Raw genomic sequence first — 18,779 nt, 5'->3', positions numbered from 1 at the left:
TACTGGTTCACACCGGGAAGGGAGAGGAAACCACTGAAGAAGGGGTGCGGATGGAGAGAGCAGCAGTGGGCCAAGGACAGAGCCTTGGGGGTCCCTTAACCGTGGTGTGAATTCTGTAAAAAGGATACCGCTTTATGTGTGCACCTCAAGATTTGTTTAGTTATAAAGCAAGGCACCAAAGACAACACAGGGCTTTTCAGCAGTGACTCATGAAAGCAAGAGAGTTTCCTGATCCTCCACAGCCCCTCGTAAAGCCCCCTTCTCATCGACGCAGTGCCGCCCTCTTTTCTGTAACACTTCCCGAGCGCCAGCCTGGAGGGAACACAATTGCACGGACGTGCTTGGGGGACAGGAAGGCCAGGAGACCTAACCCACCCAACCCACGCCTCAGGGATGCCTGAAGGACACGCAGGGGACAATCAGCTGGGCGGCAAGTTTCAGTCACTGCTCTGCGTCAGAGCTGTGCACAAGACCGGTCAGGAACACAAAGGGTGTGTATTATCGGGAAGAGTGAGCTGAATCTGGGAGGATCAATAACAATTAGCCAAGAGGAGTAAAGTTCAACAGTAAAAACTTAGTTAAGCGAAGAGGGAAGAAAAACAGCCAACTGAAGGGGCTGCAAACAGAGCCGTAGGACTGCAGAGAGGCGAGGGCTCCCACCCCGAACTGGGGAGTCCATCCTTGACTGGGCGGTCACGGGAACCTCAGACCTGTGTGTGAGAATGTCTCTGGCACGGACGTGAAAGAGACCCGCGCGGACAGGAGCGCCTGGAAATGGGGAGGCGGCGGTGGAGGGTGGGAACCGCAGGACTCGCTGGGGGGACGGCCAGGCCGAAAGGGGGCCAACGGCTTTGGGAGCAGACACGTCCTCTCCATTCTGGCACTCAGGTCTTCTATCCAAGTTCAGACATAGCCACCTGCTCTTTAGCTGAGACAATTATATGGCCATTTCATTTATCACAGAATTCTGAACCTTTATGGGACTCAATAGAAATAATGCATTATTCTCAAGGTTGGGAAGCCGAGTCCTGGACAGCCACAGACAGCAGCTAATGTTTCCACAGCTAACTACAAAGAGACCCATTATTAACAGTCGCTTCTCCTAATTTCCAGATTACCACTCTGCCCTAACAAGGCTTATAGGTATTAAACATTTATCTTGAGAGAAAAAAATTGAAACTTCTGAGAAAACCAATCTGGTGCTGATTTTAGGCTGACGTTACAATTTACAGACGCTTGAGAGAAACCCCAAGGTTACTACTCTCACGTTTTTGTGTTTTATGAGTCCTTAGTTTATATTTACGATACTAACAGAAAAAGATATATAAGAATTAGCTGAGTATTCCAGTAATCTGCCCTTTAAAGAGAGATACTTTTTCAGCTCACTGACTGCTGGTATAAATGCCAGGAGAGACAAAGGCAACAACATTGGAAAACTTAGGTTATCACCAAAATCGCATCATGTGGCAACGGGCCCGAAGCCACTGTTCCCAGGACACTTGGAGCGTTGTAACAGCTGGCACTGCAGCGGTTAGACATCACAGAAACTTGAAATGTGAGGGTCGACAGATTTTTGATAAACTTGGCTCACATTTACCTAGGCGTCCTTTAAATACCATAATCAACACATTTTTTAAAAAAAATTAGAAAACGTGAAGTACGGAAATTAAAATCCTCAGCAATAATTACACTTTTTTCATAATCTCAATTCTGAACGTAAAGAAATCAATGTGAGGACTCCGTGGACTCTACAGACGCCGACTTGCCGTCCTCCTCGTCAGGGTCAAAACGTTCATGTTAAAGGAGAGAGAAACACCTGTCCTAGGCCTGTCCTGCGGGTTTAATGCCACCAAGACGATCTGCACTGAGTTTTTAGTCCTAGGATATTTACAAAATACTTTTTCGTTTTAGAAGTATTCTTTCTCAGAGAATGAAACATTTGGAAGCAAGAACACTAAAGTTTGAGGGGAAAAACATGCAGGCTGTTTTGCCTGAGCACATCAAGCCCAGAAATTCGCGTACTGTCTAGGCAGACTGGCAAAACCCTCAAAAATGACATACAGTCATGCAAGACAAATGTCTGTTAGCCAGAGAAGCAACACAAGTATAGTCTATTTGTGAAATCCTAGACTTAAAACAATTTTCTAAACACGACAACAGTTAAAATGTTTGGAGAAGCACATTACCTTCTGCCTTATTTGTTTGTTTGCTTGTTTATTTTTGGCTTTCTGTCCAAACTAAAGGGGACTCTCAGGAATCCCATGGGAACGAGGACTGAGCGAAACCACAGACATATACCAAATTCTCCAGAGTAAAAATACGTGGATCTATAGGATTAACGTGTTCGTATAAAAGATAGGGGGAAGCTTCCTCAGTGGTTTAGGAGAAAAGCATTACCACACAGCCCAGAAGTTACAAGGCTACTAATTCATAAAAAACCAGAGCTCAGCTGGAATATTTTATAAACCAGAGGCCTCTATAGAAACCTATCAAGAGAGAGAGTATTTGGGGAAACTTTGCAACTGAATGGGTGAGTTCTGTGGTGGGACTATGCAGCGCTCCTGCTAGCAATGAAGCATGATGAGTGCCGCTCTCTGCTTTCGGGGACGGAGCAGGAGGAGAGCTGTCCTCGTGGGGGCCTGCAGTCCCGCGGCACACACAGCGCTCTCGCCGCACAACAGCGCTGGAGCGGCACCAGCTCGCTTGGCGCCTCACACGCCGCACCCAGGCGCGTGCTGGGGCCGCTCCGTGCCATCGAGGCCGTGCCTAAGCGGCACGGTGAAGGTGGGAGGAAACGAAAGAGGAATCGGCCCTTCCCACACATGCAGATAAGGCTATTCATGCATGTCATGACACAATTTGATGAAAGATTAAAAACTAAAAGAAAAAGGGGTTATTTTAGGTCTAAATGTTTCTGAAGTTTGATGTTGCAGTAAAACTAATGAAAATGAACTTCAAAAAGTAAAAAATAAATTTCAAAACACTGAAATTCATCAAGGCTCCATCCTAAGAGCTGAGATACACCCCACATAGGACCAAAGTTAACAAAGTTAAAACCACATCAGCTGCTGTAGGAAGCTTTTTCCAAACCAACAACCTAGACTAAATATAGAGAATACGTGTTGGCAACAGAACAAATAAACTATTGGCTAACAAAAGTAAAATCCTAGGTGGTTTCCATGGGGATTAGACGATATTATTATGAAGTATGATTCAGTTATAAAGAAATGATTAACTGAGTTTACGGCTATTTTTCAGCTGCAGATAACGTAGTAAACACATTACTGTTTCAGTGAGACCCACAGTAACTGTGTGGAAAACGGTGGCACTCAGGACTCTGCTTTGGAAGCCTGTCCTCTTGGATCCTAGCTTCAGAAACTTCAACCTGACGTTAAAAGACATGTCATAACATGGGTTTCAGCCTTGAGTGCTTCAGAATCGTGTTTATATACTCCGTAATGTAATTACGGCTATCTTGGACAGGTAATGCCGGCGCTGGAAGGCTTTGGAAATAGGATTGAAAACGCAGCCGCGCAGGAGCGCGTGGGGGACGGTGCCTCTGAGCGCTGCCCAGCCCCAGCGCTGGAAGTTGAATTTTTGATGTTGTCACTCCCAATGTATTGAGTGGCTGACAGACAATCAGACCCGTCTGGCCGGCTGGCAGCTCATTTTGCTGGCAGGTGGCAAACAATTAGACACACCAATTTGTGCCTCCTGATGACATTAAAGCATGAAACTAAGTTGTATGCAGGGCCCAGTGATTTGTGTGAAAGCATTTCAAAAATAATACTCTTTGCCGTGGCAACTCATTTCAGACTGCCACCTCCCATTATGGCTTTGAGCAGTGACGACGACAGACTCGAGCTGCGTGCGGTGCGGGGCCGCTTCTGTTCAATCCGGCGCCAGCGCCCCCTGAGACCCCAATCCCTGCTTTCATCAATATCACCTCGTCATTTACACGCGATGGTGCTCCAGCGGCCGCATACATTAGCTCCACCGGGGACCCTTTTCCTAAAAGGAACTGCAATGTGCTTTGTGCACCTCAATTCCATTTCTACTTATGCAATTTAGGGTAATGATTGCACTCCCACTGCGTTTTGCACGCACGCTACCAAGAGCACATCAAAGAGTTCTACTTTTTTTAAAGCAATATTCTCAAAAGTGTAATAAATTTTCAGTAGCTAAATATTGGCACAGAGGTGATTGCTTTGTTATGGTTTATTTAAAAAACCACGCTCTTACAATAATCCAAATTAAAACAAAAATGTTTTACTTAATTTTTATTTCGCTGGATTCTCTTATGCAAATTTTAATAACTTGTATTTTTTTATTTTGAGAAAATTTAAATAGGTAACTTAAAATTAAACGAAAGGAAACTTTCATTACACGAAATTAAATTACAGTGCTATTTATCCACAGAACTATGTACTTAGAGATACTTATGTGCACATGATTATATATACCCGTAAACACACCCCCCCAGATACCCTGGGACCACAAACCCAATAGGTGAGACCAGGAACATCAACAGGAAATGGCATTAGGAACACCCAAGACTCTACATGAATAAACAAACTATTTTAAAAAGAAATACCTTTCTACATTTATAGACCTTCCTTTCGTTTAGTTTTAAAAATTTTTTGACAACACATTTTATCTTGTATGACAATTAATTGCAAACATTTCTATCTCCTTTTATTACTTGTAAATTCATAAAGGACAAAAGATTTTACTCATCATTATATGCTGCATAATGACTAACGCCACTTATATTTTCACAGTAGGTTTTCAAGAAACACCTCCAGGACACGAGTTAAAATGTGTCTAGGCCAAGTTTACATTACACTCATATATAAAAACAAAATTCATCCTAACTGGAAGTGGCTTTACTGCCACACTTCTACCCCAACCACATAAAATTACTGTCTCTCACTTAGACAAAGCAGTCTAATTAGTGTAGAGAAAGCAATATAACACAGATATTATATTTTGACATTATAACTTAAGAAACATTTGATTCCCAACTTTAATCTTCTCTATCTAAAAAGAAAAAAAATTACTTGCCATCACTTTACACACATATATACATTTTTGTACGAAAAAGTGTTTTGAACGTATGTAAGGTAAAAACAGAAAAAAGTACACAAACGTAATTCAGAATATGTATCAATCCCAGTATCAGAGCATTGTTGTTAGAAGGACTGTCCTAGACTATTTTTCTAATTCTACACATGCTTTTATGAAGTATATGCACAAGTTCTTTGGCTCCAAAATATTGTATTCTCCTGTGAATTATTCTTTTCTTTTTTTGCATCTACATTGGAATAGAAAAATATTCTAGACTCTCAACTAAAATTTCCTTCCATGATTAATATTTGAGTGTAAAGATAGCTGGGGCCATGTTATAAATTGTTTAGAACCCTAAGATGCCTATCAGCAATATTTACTTCCCAATTGATGCCTCAAAATGTGGATTTTACACAGAAAATGTAAATTCCATAAGAAAGATGATCACACATTTAAAAACTATTTTTATATGCCTGCATTTAGAAGTCAAATTTGCATTTTAATACGTACAGCAGGCTATTTAATATCCAACAGTTATTAAAGTTTTCAATCATATTATGACGGAATTTCAGAGCCAGACCAGACCTGGGAGAAATCTGGCCTATCCCATCCCCATTTGTATCCGCAAAACAATTCAGTCTGAAAAGATAAAACAGCTTCCGCTGTGCAGTCACTTGAAAACGGATTATAATCAGAATCTGAGCTTCTCTATTTCCAATACAATATGATAGCCCGATACCTCACGGAAACCTGTTGGAGATCTGCTGTGCAAATGTTTTACTACGCAATCAGTCAAGTTGGTCTGTCACTGAAATGTTCTCTGTAGTAAGAATCTACATTAATAAGTACAAGGTTGTCGAGACCCCCTGATGTTTTCAAATGAACAGACTCAGGCCCGCCCCCCCCTCACCCCGCTACCACCACACACAGAGCGCCCGTAAAGAACGGGCGGCGCGCCTACCTGTCGAAGGAATGGAACTGCATAGGAAGGATCGCCTGCGCTTCCCTCTTCAGGGCTGGGTCTGGGTAGGGGACGGGGTCCGGGCCGCACTCCGCCATGTCGACGGGGGCGGCCACGAGACTTTTCAGGATCTCCTTGACGTTGATGCCCTTGGTTTGACTGATGCTCGATATGGACGGCGCAGGCTTCAACATTTCACTGGGGGCCTCAGCCAAGCTCTCTTGTGACTTCTTTACTTCGGACGACAAGGTGGAAAGCAGCTCGCTCATGGCGTCAGGGCCCGGGCCCGGCTCCAATTCCGCCCCGTTCAGGATGCTGGCCACTTGCTCCTCTCCGATTCCGGAATCAGTATGAGGGATGGCGCTCTCCAGCTGCACATCTTCACCGGGGGCCGGTGCTTCTTTCTCCTTTACAGTGTCCGGAAACGCAGCAGGGGTTTCTGTAATGAAAGAAAACGGTTCCGATAAAAGGCCTAAGTAGCTGAGACCCAGTATCACTTACAAAATAGTCTCGCACATCAGAGGAAACAAAGCCTGTAACAAACCAAGTTATCTGCTGTCTGGGTGTGCACAGCAACGCAGCTGGGTTAAAAACACAGCTCTATACCCCTGTCCTGTTGTCCAGTAACCAACCAGCTACAAAACCGTTTCTCTTATAAATCACATGGCATTTCAAAACTGACATCAAGTAAGTCTACGGAATCTCTCGGGTTATAACTGCAAGTCAAGAAAGGTATACCCACATATTTTGGGTAAACTGGGGTGCTAATTAAAACACTGGATATTTCAAAATAACCTTAGGGATATAAAATGAGAAGGTAAGATGTCAAAGGCAGTTATTTCCACTATCAAAGCTACTACTGAGTTTATTTAAAATGTGGGCATCCATGGATGACATATTTTTGGAGAGAAAATATTAAAAAAACTAAAGAGCTGTAGTGATATTTCTGAGACAATAGGACCAAGAATGCAAACACAGAAAAAAAAAGAACTCTAACATCAAGAAAAAAATCAGTATCATGGTTACTAGCATGGGCTAATTTTTCCTACAGAGGTTAATTATCAAAAGGTGTATAATTGCCCTGGCCAGTGTGGCTCAGCTGGTTAGAGAGTCATCCCGTAACCAAAAGCTGTGGGTTCGATCCCCAGTCAGGGCACATAAAGGCAGCCACCGATGGACGTTTCTGTCTCACGTCAATGTTTCGCTCCCTCTCGCTCCACTTCCCTTGCCCTCTCTCTAAAATCAAGTAGCATGTCCTCACATAAGGGTTTTTCCTAAAAGGCACATAATCAAGTCTACCACGTAGTCTGAATTTAGTTTGGCTTTATCCTAATGTGGTATCTCAGTATGTTAATTTACAGTGTGTTTTACTCAAGAGGTACACGAAAAACGTAAACTTTTCAAGTTTACTGAGTATGAAACACAAGCATTTTGCTAGCAAACAAAATAATGAAGGAAATAGAAAAAGGTTTAATTTAGTTTCCACAAGGTACCATATGAGGTTTTTTCCACCAAATATAATGTTGTTTTGTTCAGTTGACTATCAATAGATAACTAAAATCTATAACTCATTAACTAGATATTTGAAACTCCAATATTAATCTAGTGTCTCAATTATAAAACACAATTAAAAGTCTATTAAAACTGAACATTACAAAACTTTCAAATGAAGCATCAAAATATTTACACAGTAATAAAACTCTTAAGTTTCATTTTTCCTGATAAAAAAGATCTCAAAAATGAAGAGGTAAATTTGATATTTCAATAAAAATTCTATTCAAATAAGTAGGTTTTGTAAAGCACACATGATCACATTACACAGAAATAAAGATAAACACCAATGGAAAATTTTATAATAGCAATTGCAAATAAAAAAAGGATCAGTACTCAAAAAGCAGACCTTAACTTCCCATTACGCAACAATGTCTTTCCTAGAACGCGCTACTGGTAGAGCGCAGAAACGTCACCTTACATGACTTAGAGAGTTTTGTGCGACTCCAAAGCACTTTGAGTATTTAGCCTGAGCAACTTCAACTGGAAGGTAGACAAGACCAGCAGAGAAAGCATAAACGTTTGCACGTGGGCAGTTACTGTGCCCAGGACCACAGGCTTGTAACCTCTCTCTAGGGCTCATCAGTCCCGGCAGCCACCAGCCCCGTCCTGGCAGCAACAGGCCGGCCAGAGGGGTCGCAGCCTCGTCAGAAATGGGCCGCTGGATGCCAGGTGCCTCTTTCTCAGTGTTTCACTGAGCCTAATTGCGTTCATCTGATAAGTTTCATGAAAATTATGGGGTTAAATGACATGATTTCTACATGGTGACCCCATTTATCACATTCCTTCCTCCAAAAATCTTGTTTTCCAGTGATTTATGAAGTGTTTCAATGTCTTACCTATTAAATTATTCATATTGCTATTTTCCAAACTATTTAAATAAGGAATAACATGAAAGGAACATTCAGTTCCTTGTTAGTATAGCATCAAAATTATATTAAGATTAATTATTTCCTCTTCAAATAGTAATGCTAAGGAAACGAAATCACATTAAAGTGATTTAAAATAAAATGTTAAAATCTGTATATAACAGCCATGTATATTTCGTTCACATTAAATCCAAAACTGCCAACTTACATAAAAATTAACTTGAATTCTAAGGAGGTGAAAAAACTATAGATAAAAAGCTTTTAAAATCATTATTCAAGTTCATTTTACACAAGAACACAATGCATTAATTGTTTGCAATTAATTATAAATGGTCCAATTTCTGGGTTTGCTACCCTAAGTGCATGAAAGAGTACGGCCTCAGGACTGCAGTGTTATTACCAAACACGGGCCCATAACCAAGTCACAACTCAGAAGGAACAACGGGGGGCTGGGAAGGCGCCTGTGGCTGACGCTGACAGCATGCGGGCCTGTCCGGGTCCACCCGGCACGCAGGGTGGGACCCCCTTGGACTGCCCAGCGATGACTCCATCCAAGGCGGGGCGTTTTCAGACCGTTTCTTCCAGCGTCCTCTCTGCCCTTCTCTTCCTCTCCTCCCCTCTGGACGGCCCGCGTGGGCATGCTGGTTCACTTGACAGTACCCCCATGGCCTCTGAGGCTCTCCCCATGTTTCTTGCACCTTTTTCTTGTTCTGTACCTCCGAGTCCGACCATCGCCACGGGCCTTCCACGAAGTGCAACGATTCTACCTTCTGCCATCTCAGAGCTCCCGCGGAGCCCCTCCAAGGAATTTTACATTTTTGCTATTAAATTTTCATCTCCTGAATTTTTACTTGGTTCTTTTCTATAGTATTTCTTCACAGATACTCTCTTTCAGGGAGACATCTCACCACGTCAGAAAAGATCCCCTCCCATTACCTGAGCACACGTACAATAGCTGGTTCGGCGCCACCGCTGAGTGTGCCAGCAGCAGGCCTGCCTCCAGGGCACGTCTCTGGGCTGCTCTTTTCTTGTGCCGTGTGTCAGCCACACGTTCCTGCTTCTTGGTGTGTTTCATCATTTTTGCTGAAAATCAGACATTTAAAACAGGGGACGCCAATCCTGGACATCAGACTCCTCTGGTGGGGCTTGCTGTTGCGCGGACTGTTCACTGGCTCAGCTGAACAGGTTCCAGGAACCTACCGTCCTTGCCACCTGCAGCCGAGTCTCCGCTCTGTCCAGCTGGTCATCGGCTAACACCTGGACGGAGGGGGCCATCAGTGTCCGGAACCAGTGAGACTTTTCCTCATTGCCAGAGGCCCTGTGTGTATGTTGGACATGCTTTGACCACTTGCCCTGTTTACAATGCCCCCTACCCCTCACTCCTTGCTGCTTAGGGCCGGGAAGTCAGCCAGGGGGAGGGGTCTGGGGCCTTCCCAGGTCTTTCCTGGACCCGAGGCAGGCCCCAGGAATATGGGGATCTCATTCCCGACATTCCCTTTAAACTTGTCTGGTGAGGCTCTTGTTGGTCATGGCTGGCACTGCCACCTGAGGCAGTTGCAACGTTACGCAAAAACTTCTGTTAATTATTTTGACCAGTACCTTGGAAACAGGGCTTTGCTCACCAGGCAAACACTGGTCAGATCGAACAGGAGCACACCTGGTGAGCGGCGCTCTAGCAGAGCGAGCTGCCAGCCAGGCCAAGCAGTGACAGTGCCCTCAGAAGGGTCTTTCCGTGACCTCGCCACCTAGCTGGCCTCCTCACAGCGACCATGGCTGTCTGCCTTCTGGTTTCCTAGGTTACTGCAGAGCCGGGAGAGGTCGATGGCCAGAGGGCGCCGCGAGTCACTGCAAATTGCCAGATTCTCACAGATTCTGCAGTTCATCTTGACTTGACAATCTGTGGGCTGGTGCAGGCTTTTGATTGCTCTCCAGAGCGTGGCAAAAGGGGTGCGGGCCATTTCTGCCCTTCTTCTCCTGGCTTTCCTGGAAGAGCGGATTTCTGGAGGTGCTTACTGTCCCACAAGTCCTGCCTCTAAGAGATGGCTAAGCTCCAAATTTTAGTCTAGTTCCATTCTGTGCATTTTTGGTAAAATATCTAATAGAAATTATAAAATATTCATATATGTTTTGCTTTTGTCTTGCCTTAGCTTGTTTATACCCTTTCTCTTCTCAAAGAAAAAAATACATCATGCATCTCTGTAATGTAATGGAGGCAACCAGTAACCCCCAAAAAGGAATGCCAACAACTTCTCTTGAGTTGCGGAGAACCAAAAGCAAGCGAATATGGTTTAACACGGTTGCTGTCAATCAGATAAGCCACAGGTTGCACCTGGGGTGCAATGACGAGTTCATGCTTTGGAATTGAGACGGTTTTACTCCCCACCAAGGCTCATCCATGCTGTGAGGGGGACGCACCATTCGACTTCTCTCAGCCTCGCCCTTCCATCTGTACAGCGAGTGTGGTAACGGCACTACCTCTCACAGTCGGTGTGGCGGTGAGAGCACAATTCATGACGAGCACATGGCATGGAGTCCTGCCACTGTGTAGTTTCTGAAGCTGCTGCTCTCACGGAGTTGACTGTCACCATCGTTACCATCATCGTCACTGTGAACGCGGCCTGCAGGAAAACACAGAGCTCCCATTCCCGGGAGCCCTCGGCTCCCTTGGTCTCTGTCCGCTTTCCCTGGCTTTGGCCCCTTCATGTGCACACCAACACATCCCCTCCTGCGAGAGCGACTTCCCCGCCTGCCTCCCCTTGTGAGTCTAGCCCTTAGGCTACTTCGGTTTCTCCTTCCTTTCTGAAGGGAATACACCAGAATGGAAATATCATGGGGATATAATCAAATTGATCCAAGTTCCAGTTTGGGGTCCACAACTTACTAGTTTTCCATGTTGCCTGGGGAAATCAGTTGTGGTTTCAGAGTTGTAGGACTTGCCCTTGAAAAATGTACATCTTGTGTACTGTGAGGAGGATCAAGAAACTTGTCAGCTGTCATCCTTGCTAGGTCCAGCTTTCCAAAGACTTAGAGGATTTCCACAGACACCTCAGAAGGAACACTTCTAGATTTCCATTGCCTTCTGCAGGTGAGTCAAGTTTTCAGCCATTACTTCTTCAAATAACTTTTCTACCCCTTTCTTTTTCTTTCTCTTTCCTTCTGGGAGGCCTATAATGAAAACGTTAATCTGCTCACTGTTGTCCCAAAAGTCTGTAAAGCTGTTTTTCCTTTTTCCTTGTTGCTGTTGCGCTGGGTCGCTTCCACCGCCTTGCCTTCCAGTTGATCTGTCCTTCGCTGGCTTCAATACAGGCTGTGGTCGGACTTGTGCAGTGTGCTTTGCAGTTCAATTATTGCATTTTCAGCACTGCTGTTCCTATGTGGTCCATTCTCACATTTCATTTGCTCTGTTGAAGTTCCCATTGTGCTTGTCCATTCTTCTCCCCCATTCAGTGGCCACCTCCATGACCATCCTTTGAACTCTTTGCCAGGTAAGTTACTTATCTCCGTTTCATTATGGTTTTTTGTTTTGCCCACATGTTTTATCTTGCTTTTTCCTTCAGAATACATTCCTCTCTTCCTTCATCTTGCGCCACTCTCTGTGCTGCTTTCCGTACAGCAGGTAAAACCGCCACTTCTCCAGTGTTGAAGGAGAAGCCTCGTGCAGGAGATACCTCTTGTCCTTGAACCCATCCCCAGCACGCTGTCATCTCTTGAACCTTTCTGCTTGTACAAGCAGCAAAACCCATGTTAGAGCTCTGCCCTACAGAACTGGAAGACATCAAGCCTGCGTTGCTTTAGGCCAGTATGTCTGCAGCGACTTGATACGGCAGCAGTGGGGCACTAATACAATACTCCTCTGTTTCATGTTAAAACCAGATCCTTCACACAGCCACAGGTCCTGCGGGGCTGGTTCCTGCCTACCTCGCTAAGCTCACGGGATGCTTCTCGCTCCCTCAATTCTTCTGTCCACCCACAAATGTGACCACAACAGGCCAAAGAATTCTCAAACCTGCGTTTACCTTTTCAGGAACGTGCTTCAGCTGCTCCCCCGTTTTTCCCAAACTGCCTGCCATCATCCTTGGGATCCCCGCTGAATGTCGCTTCTACAAGGCGTTTCCCACCCCGCAGTGATTTTCAGCTCCCTCTTCCGTGCATTCTCAGGACGCTCCGTACGTAATTCCATTGCCTGGAATGCAGTGTAACTTGCAGTTACAGATATGTGTGTGTCGTTTCTGAAAGTGTCTCTCCCTTGCTAGCATGCCGGCTGCTCTAGGACAGAGGCTTCTTGCACACGGTACTCCATGTCCCCAGTGCCCAGGGTATAACAGGAAACCACTCATTCGTTCAGCAAATGCATAATGAAAGAATTGTATAGTCAGTTGAAAGGAAGGCAAAATTAGAAGATGAAAAAAAGAGAGAGAAAAGAAGGCAGGAAGGAAGGGAAAAAGGAAGAAAAGAAGGAAAATAGGAGGTTTTTCTTTCTTAAATAGTTTATTTTTTATTGTATTTTTTCCCCATTATCGTTTATCCCCCTTACACTCTCTTCCACCTCTACCCCCATACTTGGTGCATTTAGTAGTACTAGAAACAGACATTTAGGAGTTAAAGTTTTAAAAAATATTTGCTTTGAATAACTGGCCATGATTTTCACAAGTAAATAACTGAAATATATTCAATATCACTATCCAATAAAAATTCTATATTATATTATTGATAGTGTTATGGAGTACTTATAAATTATAATGTACCCCCACATAATAGATTACAATGGATCCGTTAAAAATAATTCAAAAGGCTAGAGAAAATAACAAACTTGCAACATTAAAAACATTAGTGCTAGTTTATAAGAATATAAAAATTTATTTTTTATTTTTACATATGCAACAAATAAAAGCTAAGTAGTAAAAATATGTATATATAAATTATTGGTCTTTTTTTCCCATAAGATATAATTCTGAAAGTAAAATAAATAGATCAAGGGTTATGGATATTTTTATGCTATGTAAAGTATACATACTTATATTCTCATTTTTCAAAATTTTGCCCAAATTGCAAATAGTGATATATTTTTTATTTAAACAGAAGCTTATTTGATTACTGGTAGATTTAAATAAAGTTTTCTTATTTGTACTGTACACTGCATTTCTTTTGTTAGCTTTTTGGTATTTTTCTACATTTTCCCATTACTATGATGTATTATTTTAATTAATCTGTAAGAGCTTCTTTATTTATTAAGACTATTTACTTTTATCATATAAATGTAAACTTCCCATTTACATTTGTCCTTTCACTTTTGTTAATGTCGTTTTTGTTATTGTTGTTTATATATAGTATATAAAACCTTCATTTAGTCATGTATTTTACTTTATAGCTTCAGGCTTTGATGTTATGATTTAAATATCTTATATGAATACTAAATTTAATTTTCTTGAATTATGCTCTGCTTCATTTTTACCTATAAACTGTAATACATGTGATATTTACTTGGCGTGTTATAAAACAAGGACATGAATTAACTTCTTCCCAATGGCTACCCCACTTGGTAATCCCCAAACCATTTTTCAAATGGTAACTTCCTCTCCCATTTGATGAGAAAAGTTGTATTTATAATAATGACAAATACAAAGTCCAGCCTATTTAAAGACTGTCAATACCCTGTGTCTATTCTTATAACAGTACCCCATTCTCTTAACTATTTTAGTTCCCGTACTAATCCTTTCCCTAATTATAAATTGTTACGTGAAAAATATAATATACTTATAAGCTGACCTACACATTTACTTTCTACTTATTAATCCTACAGTGCAATAATTAACACGAAGCTTAACAGCTTCCAGAACAAATTACCTATAAAAGTTTCTTGGGTCTGGTTTCAGCATACATTTCATGGCTACCATCAATACCTAGCTTTTTAAAAAAATTGTTCAGCTTTCTCACTGACTGACTCATTTCATTAGCTTAACAAATATTTATGTGGTCTACTTCCCCGAGCCGGGCAAGGCGAAAGGCCCACCTTCTTGGAGTACACGTTTGCACAGTTAGACGAGGAAGTAGACTGCACAACCACAAGACGCGAGATAGCGAGGGCACTACCACAGAGAACAGGGTGGCTTGGGGGACGCCAGGGGCTCCCTGAGTCAGGAAGGCAGCTGTGAGGAGGGCGCCGGCAGCAGCTGCAGGGCGAGCGAGCAGCAACCACACACAGCACAGGGCAGAGAGCACGCCAACCACAAGGCACAGAACACGGGGCAGGCAAGTCCTGAACGGACGAGGAAAGAGCTGAAAGGCCCTCGGACCACAATGCCGTGAGCAAATGGAAGGAAAACCTCAGATAAAGCTGGAAAGGGAGTCAGCTGTCAGGGACCCAGGACCCATGTGATCGTTTACTCTAAATGCTACTAGAAAAATTTAAGTCAGAATGGGACATAATCTCATTCATAGTTTAAAACAAAATGTAGCAAAACTAAAAAAAAAAAATGAAGAGCAGTAAAAGAGGAGGTGAGAAAACCATTTTGAAGGCAATTGCAGTATTCAAGAAATCAGAACTAGAGCAGCCTTGCCACTCTAAGTTTGGATATTGCAACTTTATCCCACAATTACAGAAAGACTTTAGAAAGAAAAATTGTTTTATTATATGTTACATATTATAAAATACTTATTATATGAACATATGTTAAATACACATTATATTTCATTACATTACTTTTTAAATTATATGTTAGTGTTACTTTAACCTTGCTCATCAGTTAATACACTAAATGACTAGAGGCAAGTCCAACAAAGAAACGGGCAGTACTTGAAGAATATAAAAGAATACAAGAATATAAAATGGGCAGTATTGAAGAGGGGCTAAGACCTTGAAGTGAGGACTGTCAAAGACTGAAAAGAAGAGAGAGGCCACAGGGCCAGCTCAGAAATTTCTAAAAGGCTCAATAATGAGCTACAAGAAGGGAGTGAAGTGCGGAGGAGGTGAAGCTTCTCAAACTATCTGTGACAACAGAAATGCTCTAAAGTACACAGAATAAAAGCACAAGTGTTTTTATTATTTGACTCCATAGACACAAAACTACATCTCAGTAACTATAATCTGAACAAAGATAACATGGGAAAAAGAAAATAATTACAAAAACTGTTAATGTTGCACTGAAAGTGTATACACAAATGTTTTTACGTGTAACTTTTTTCATTACACATCTTAACAAGTTTTAAGCAATGAGTGATTCCCCAAATGAAATGACTATGTAAACATCTTAAACAAACACTGAGAATATAAATATTTAAAGTTTATAACATGACCTTGAGCTTTCTGCTTGTCAATCGGATCCAAGTTGAACCTGCAACAATGTCACTCAAGGGAGTAACACATAGCTCACCTGTTCTTATTTTAATAACATGCAGAGTGGAGAAAGCAGCACCACAGAGATAGGCTGATGGAATGAAAACTCAGGAGCTCAGAATGTTCATTTTAAACTTTTACCCAAAATGTAACTGGAAATGCTGTATCTTCAAAACATACCATCGATGTTCAATACCCAGTTCCAGTAATTCACCCTGCATAGTTATAATCAAATAGAAATCATTCCACTGAAAGAAACCGCTCCAGCTCCCTGAATTTCCTATGCATGAATCTTCTTTTAATGGAAAATAAAACACAAAACATTCTATTAAATACATAAAATGACAAGAGACAACTTTTCAAGGATGAGCAAAATCAAGGTTATTCTTATAGATCAAGATAGTTCATTGATAATTATTATTAAATATGTCAAGAAATTCTGACTTTCAAGATTTTAACTTTGATGTTTGTCCTCTGACACTTTCTGCCAGTAAAACACATCACAACCCTTCTTTGTTAGCAGCACTGCATTCATTATAAACACTTTACGTGTCTGACAGTGAAGCCAGCCCTATTAGTCTTTAAAAAGCAGGACCTAGCCAGGGTCTAGCCCTGTGAAAGGCGGGGACGTGCTGCTGCAGCGGCACAGCAGTGGCGGCGGCAGCGTCTTCCCCTCGATGTGCGCCGGCGGCAGTGGTGGCCTTGTACTCAGCGTCCACATCCTCACCAGGGGTAGAGAAGGGCGGCAAACCTACCCGACAACCTAGCAGCACTTCAGAATGCCGTCACACCGTGAGCCACCGTGCCGCCCAGCTAAACTGTCCTCGTAAGCACGCCGTCCTGATGAGAGAGCCGTGACTCACGTTCTGGAGCAGGAGGCCTAAGTGGAGTGCCTCCCAGTCGCTGTGGCTACGGCTTCAGCATGTTCTTCCATACGACACAGGTTCCAGAGGACACTGAATCTGACGTCATCTGAACCTTCTTACACAACCCAGAGCTGTATGTGTTTGTGAGGAATAAAGCTAAAATGATGTTTCCTTTACTTCATCATGTTTAAAGGCTGAATATTTATAACAAATATCTGTGCATTCACCAAGTTGTAACGAAGAGTCCACTGTTTTACTGGTTCCATCGATGGGGCTCTCACATCCTCAGCCAAAACAGGGAGGGGCGCGCTGCACCGTGGCGCACAGGGGTCGGTCCTGTGCGCGCTCTTCCACGCGCCTCCTGCGGTTGAAGGCGCGAGCCCCCTCCTGCAGACTTGGGCCGGGCAGTGCGTCCGCTCCCGCGGGACGGCAGACCTCCATCCCGGGCTCGCCACCCTCTTGGTCGGGGCCAGGGCCCTCTCCCGCCTCGTCTCTCTGCCTTTCTCTTCAGCAGCCAGCCAGCCGGCCAAGCCTGGCCTTCGCGGGCTGCCGGACAGCCCTCTTCTCCTAAAAGCAACTGTCCCGGGGACCATGTGGGGTGCGGGCCAGGGAAGGCCTAGCAGAGGCGGCAGGGTGCAGGAGGATACAGCCAGCTGTCTCCCTTTGTTCTGCAGAGACAATCTTCACGTTAATCTTACCCGGACATCATTTTGGCTATTTTAATCTTTCATCTTTGAAACCTTCAATTGGTTCTTTTTAAAAATGCTTCATTTTTCTCATTATGTTCAGTTTTTCATTCAGATTGAAAACACTTTGTACACACTTATGACAGCTGTGGGAATGTCCGTATCTAACAATCCCACCAGCTCTGCCCTTTCTCAGTCTGTACCTATGGACTTAAGTTTTCCTCCCGCTCCTGCATCACATCTTCCTGCTGCTTTGTCTGTTTCCGACTGGTAGTGGGCGCTTGGCCCGGCTGCTCCTTGGCTTGCCGGAGAACGAGAGCCGCGCGATGCCCTGACGGCACTGAGCCACGGGGCTGGCGTGAGCCTGGGGCGGCCTTGGTCTCAGGGCTCAGTCAGTGCCGCGCCTAAGCTGCGGCTCTTCCGCGTTCTCCAGCGAATGCTGCCGCTGCGCATGCTGCTATGCACAGAATCAGGCGTCCTTCATGGGCAGTCGGTACTTTAAAGGGTAATGGAACATAAATATAAGAGCTCTATTTTGCTCATTAGCCAGGTATAAATGCAACATATATCTCCATGAAACCTGAGATGTATACTTGTTTATAAAAAATAGCACTATGGATATTTATTATATGACATGAGAAAATAAGAATACCCAAACAGGTCAGGAGGTGAGGTCAGTATTACCTTTGTAAAATGAGTGGGCAAAGCTCTGCTCAGGAATTAACTTGGCAAGGAATCCGTGGTTCAAACTTGGATGAGGGAGAGATGGGATGACCACAACTGTGGAGAAAATCATGGAATCGGGTTTGAGCCAGCATGTAACAACCTGCAACACGGTCCGCTGACGGTGCGCGACATTTTTATATTACTGCAGCATGCAAACAGTGCTAGCGATAAAGGCCACGTCTCTGGGGGAAGGAAAGTGCTTCGTATTAAGAGAAAAGAGATAATATACTTGTAACTATTTCAGCAACAGACACAGAGACATACAAACACGTAAGGGAATCACAAGTACTTTTAGAGAACTGGCAATTCACTAATATATTGCTCATTCTATATATATAGGACTGACATGAATGTATTAAAATACAGAAAAGAGTTGTTTAAGATAATAAAGTCTTAGTGTTTTAAATGGTCAAAAGACATAAACTATAATGGTAGAATAATGTCTAATCTGAAGTCTAAAGTTAAAAGGGTATACTACAATGAAATACCATGTTTATGAGTTTCAAATTAAGACAGCATGCAGCAGCAAAGTCTTATAGCATCACCACGATCTGCATTTCCACAACGATAAAAGGTAAATGAGGTATGATGTGCTATGAAAAACAAGATGCAGAGATTTGGCCACTAATTTCTACCCACTTAAAAAAATATTCATTTTGTTTATTTTATTTATTTACATCCATTTTATTTACATAAACATTAATGTAGGAAAGATAATTT

General features: G+C 42.9%; 1 protein-coding gene across 3 annotated transcripts in view; it reads right to left on the bottom strand.

The window, feature by feature from the left end:
- The window catches only part of NBEA (neurobeachin), a 482,091-nt gene that overhangs the window by 338,037 nt on the left and 125,275 nt on the right, over window positions 1–18,779 (bottom strand). For all 3 annotated transcript variants that reach the window (XM_054586547.1, XM_054586549.1, XM_054586548.1), the window contains exons 29-30: window positions 18,018–18,113; window positions 6,029–6,467 (exon numbers count right to left, since the gene is read on the bottom strand). In XM_054586547.1, the coding sequence (XP_054442522.1) occupies window positions 6,029–6,467; window positions 18,018–18,113 (535 nt within the window). The remainder of the gene's footprint in view (window positions 1–6,028; window positions 6,468–18,017; window positions 18,114–18,779) is intronic.

Source organism: Pteronotus mesoamericanus, unplaced genomic scaffold, assembly GCF_021234165.1.
Source record: "Pteronotus mesoamericanus isolate MK-2021 breed Mesoamerican mustached bat unplaced genomic scaffold, CSHL_Meso_final contig_94, whole genome shotgun sequence".
Classification (NCBI taxonomy): Eukaryota; Metazoa; Chordata; class Mammalia; order Chiroptera; family Mormoopidae; genus Pteronotus; species Pteronotus mesoamericanus.
This window is presented reverse-complemented; position numbering and strand designations above follow the sequence as displayed.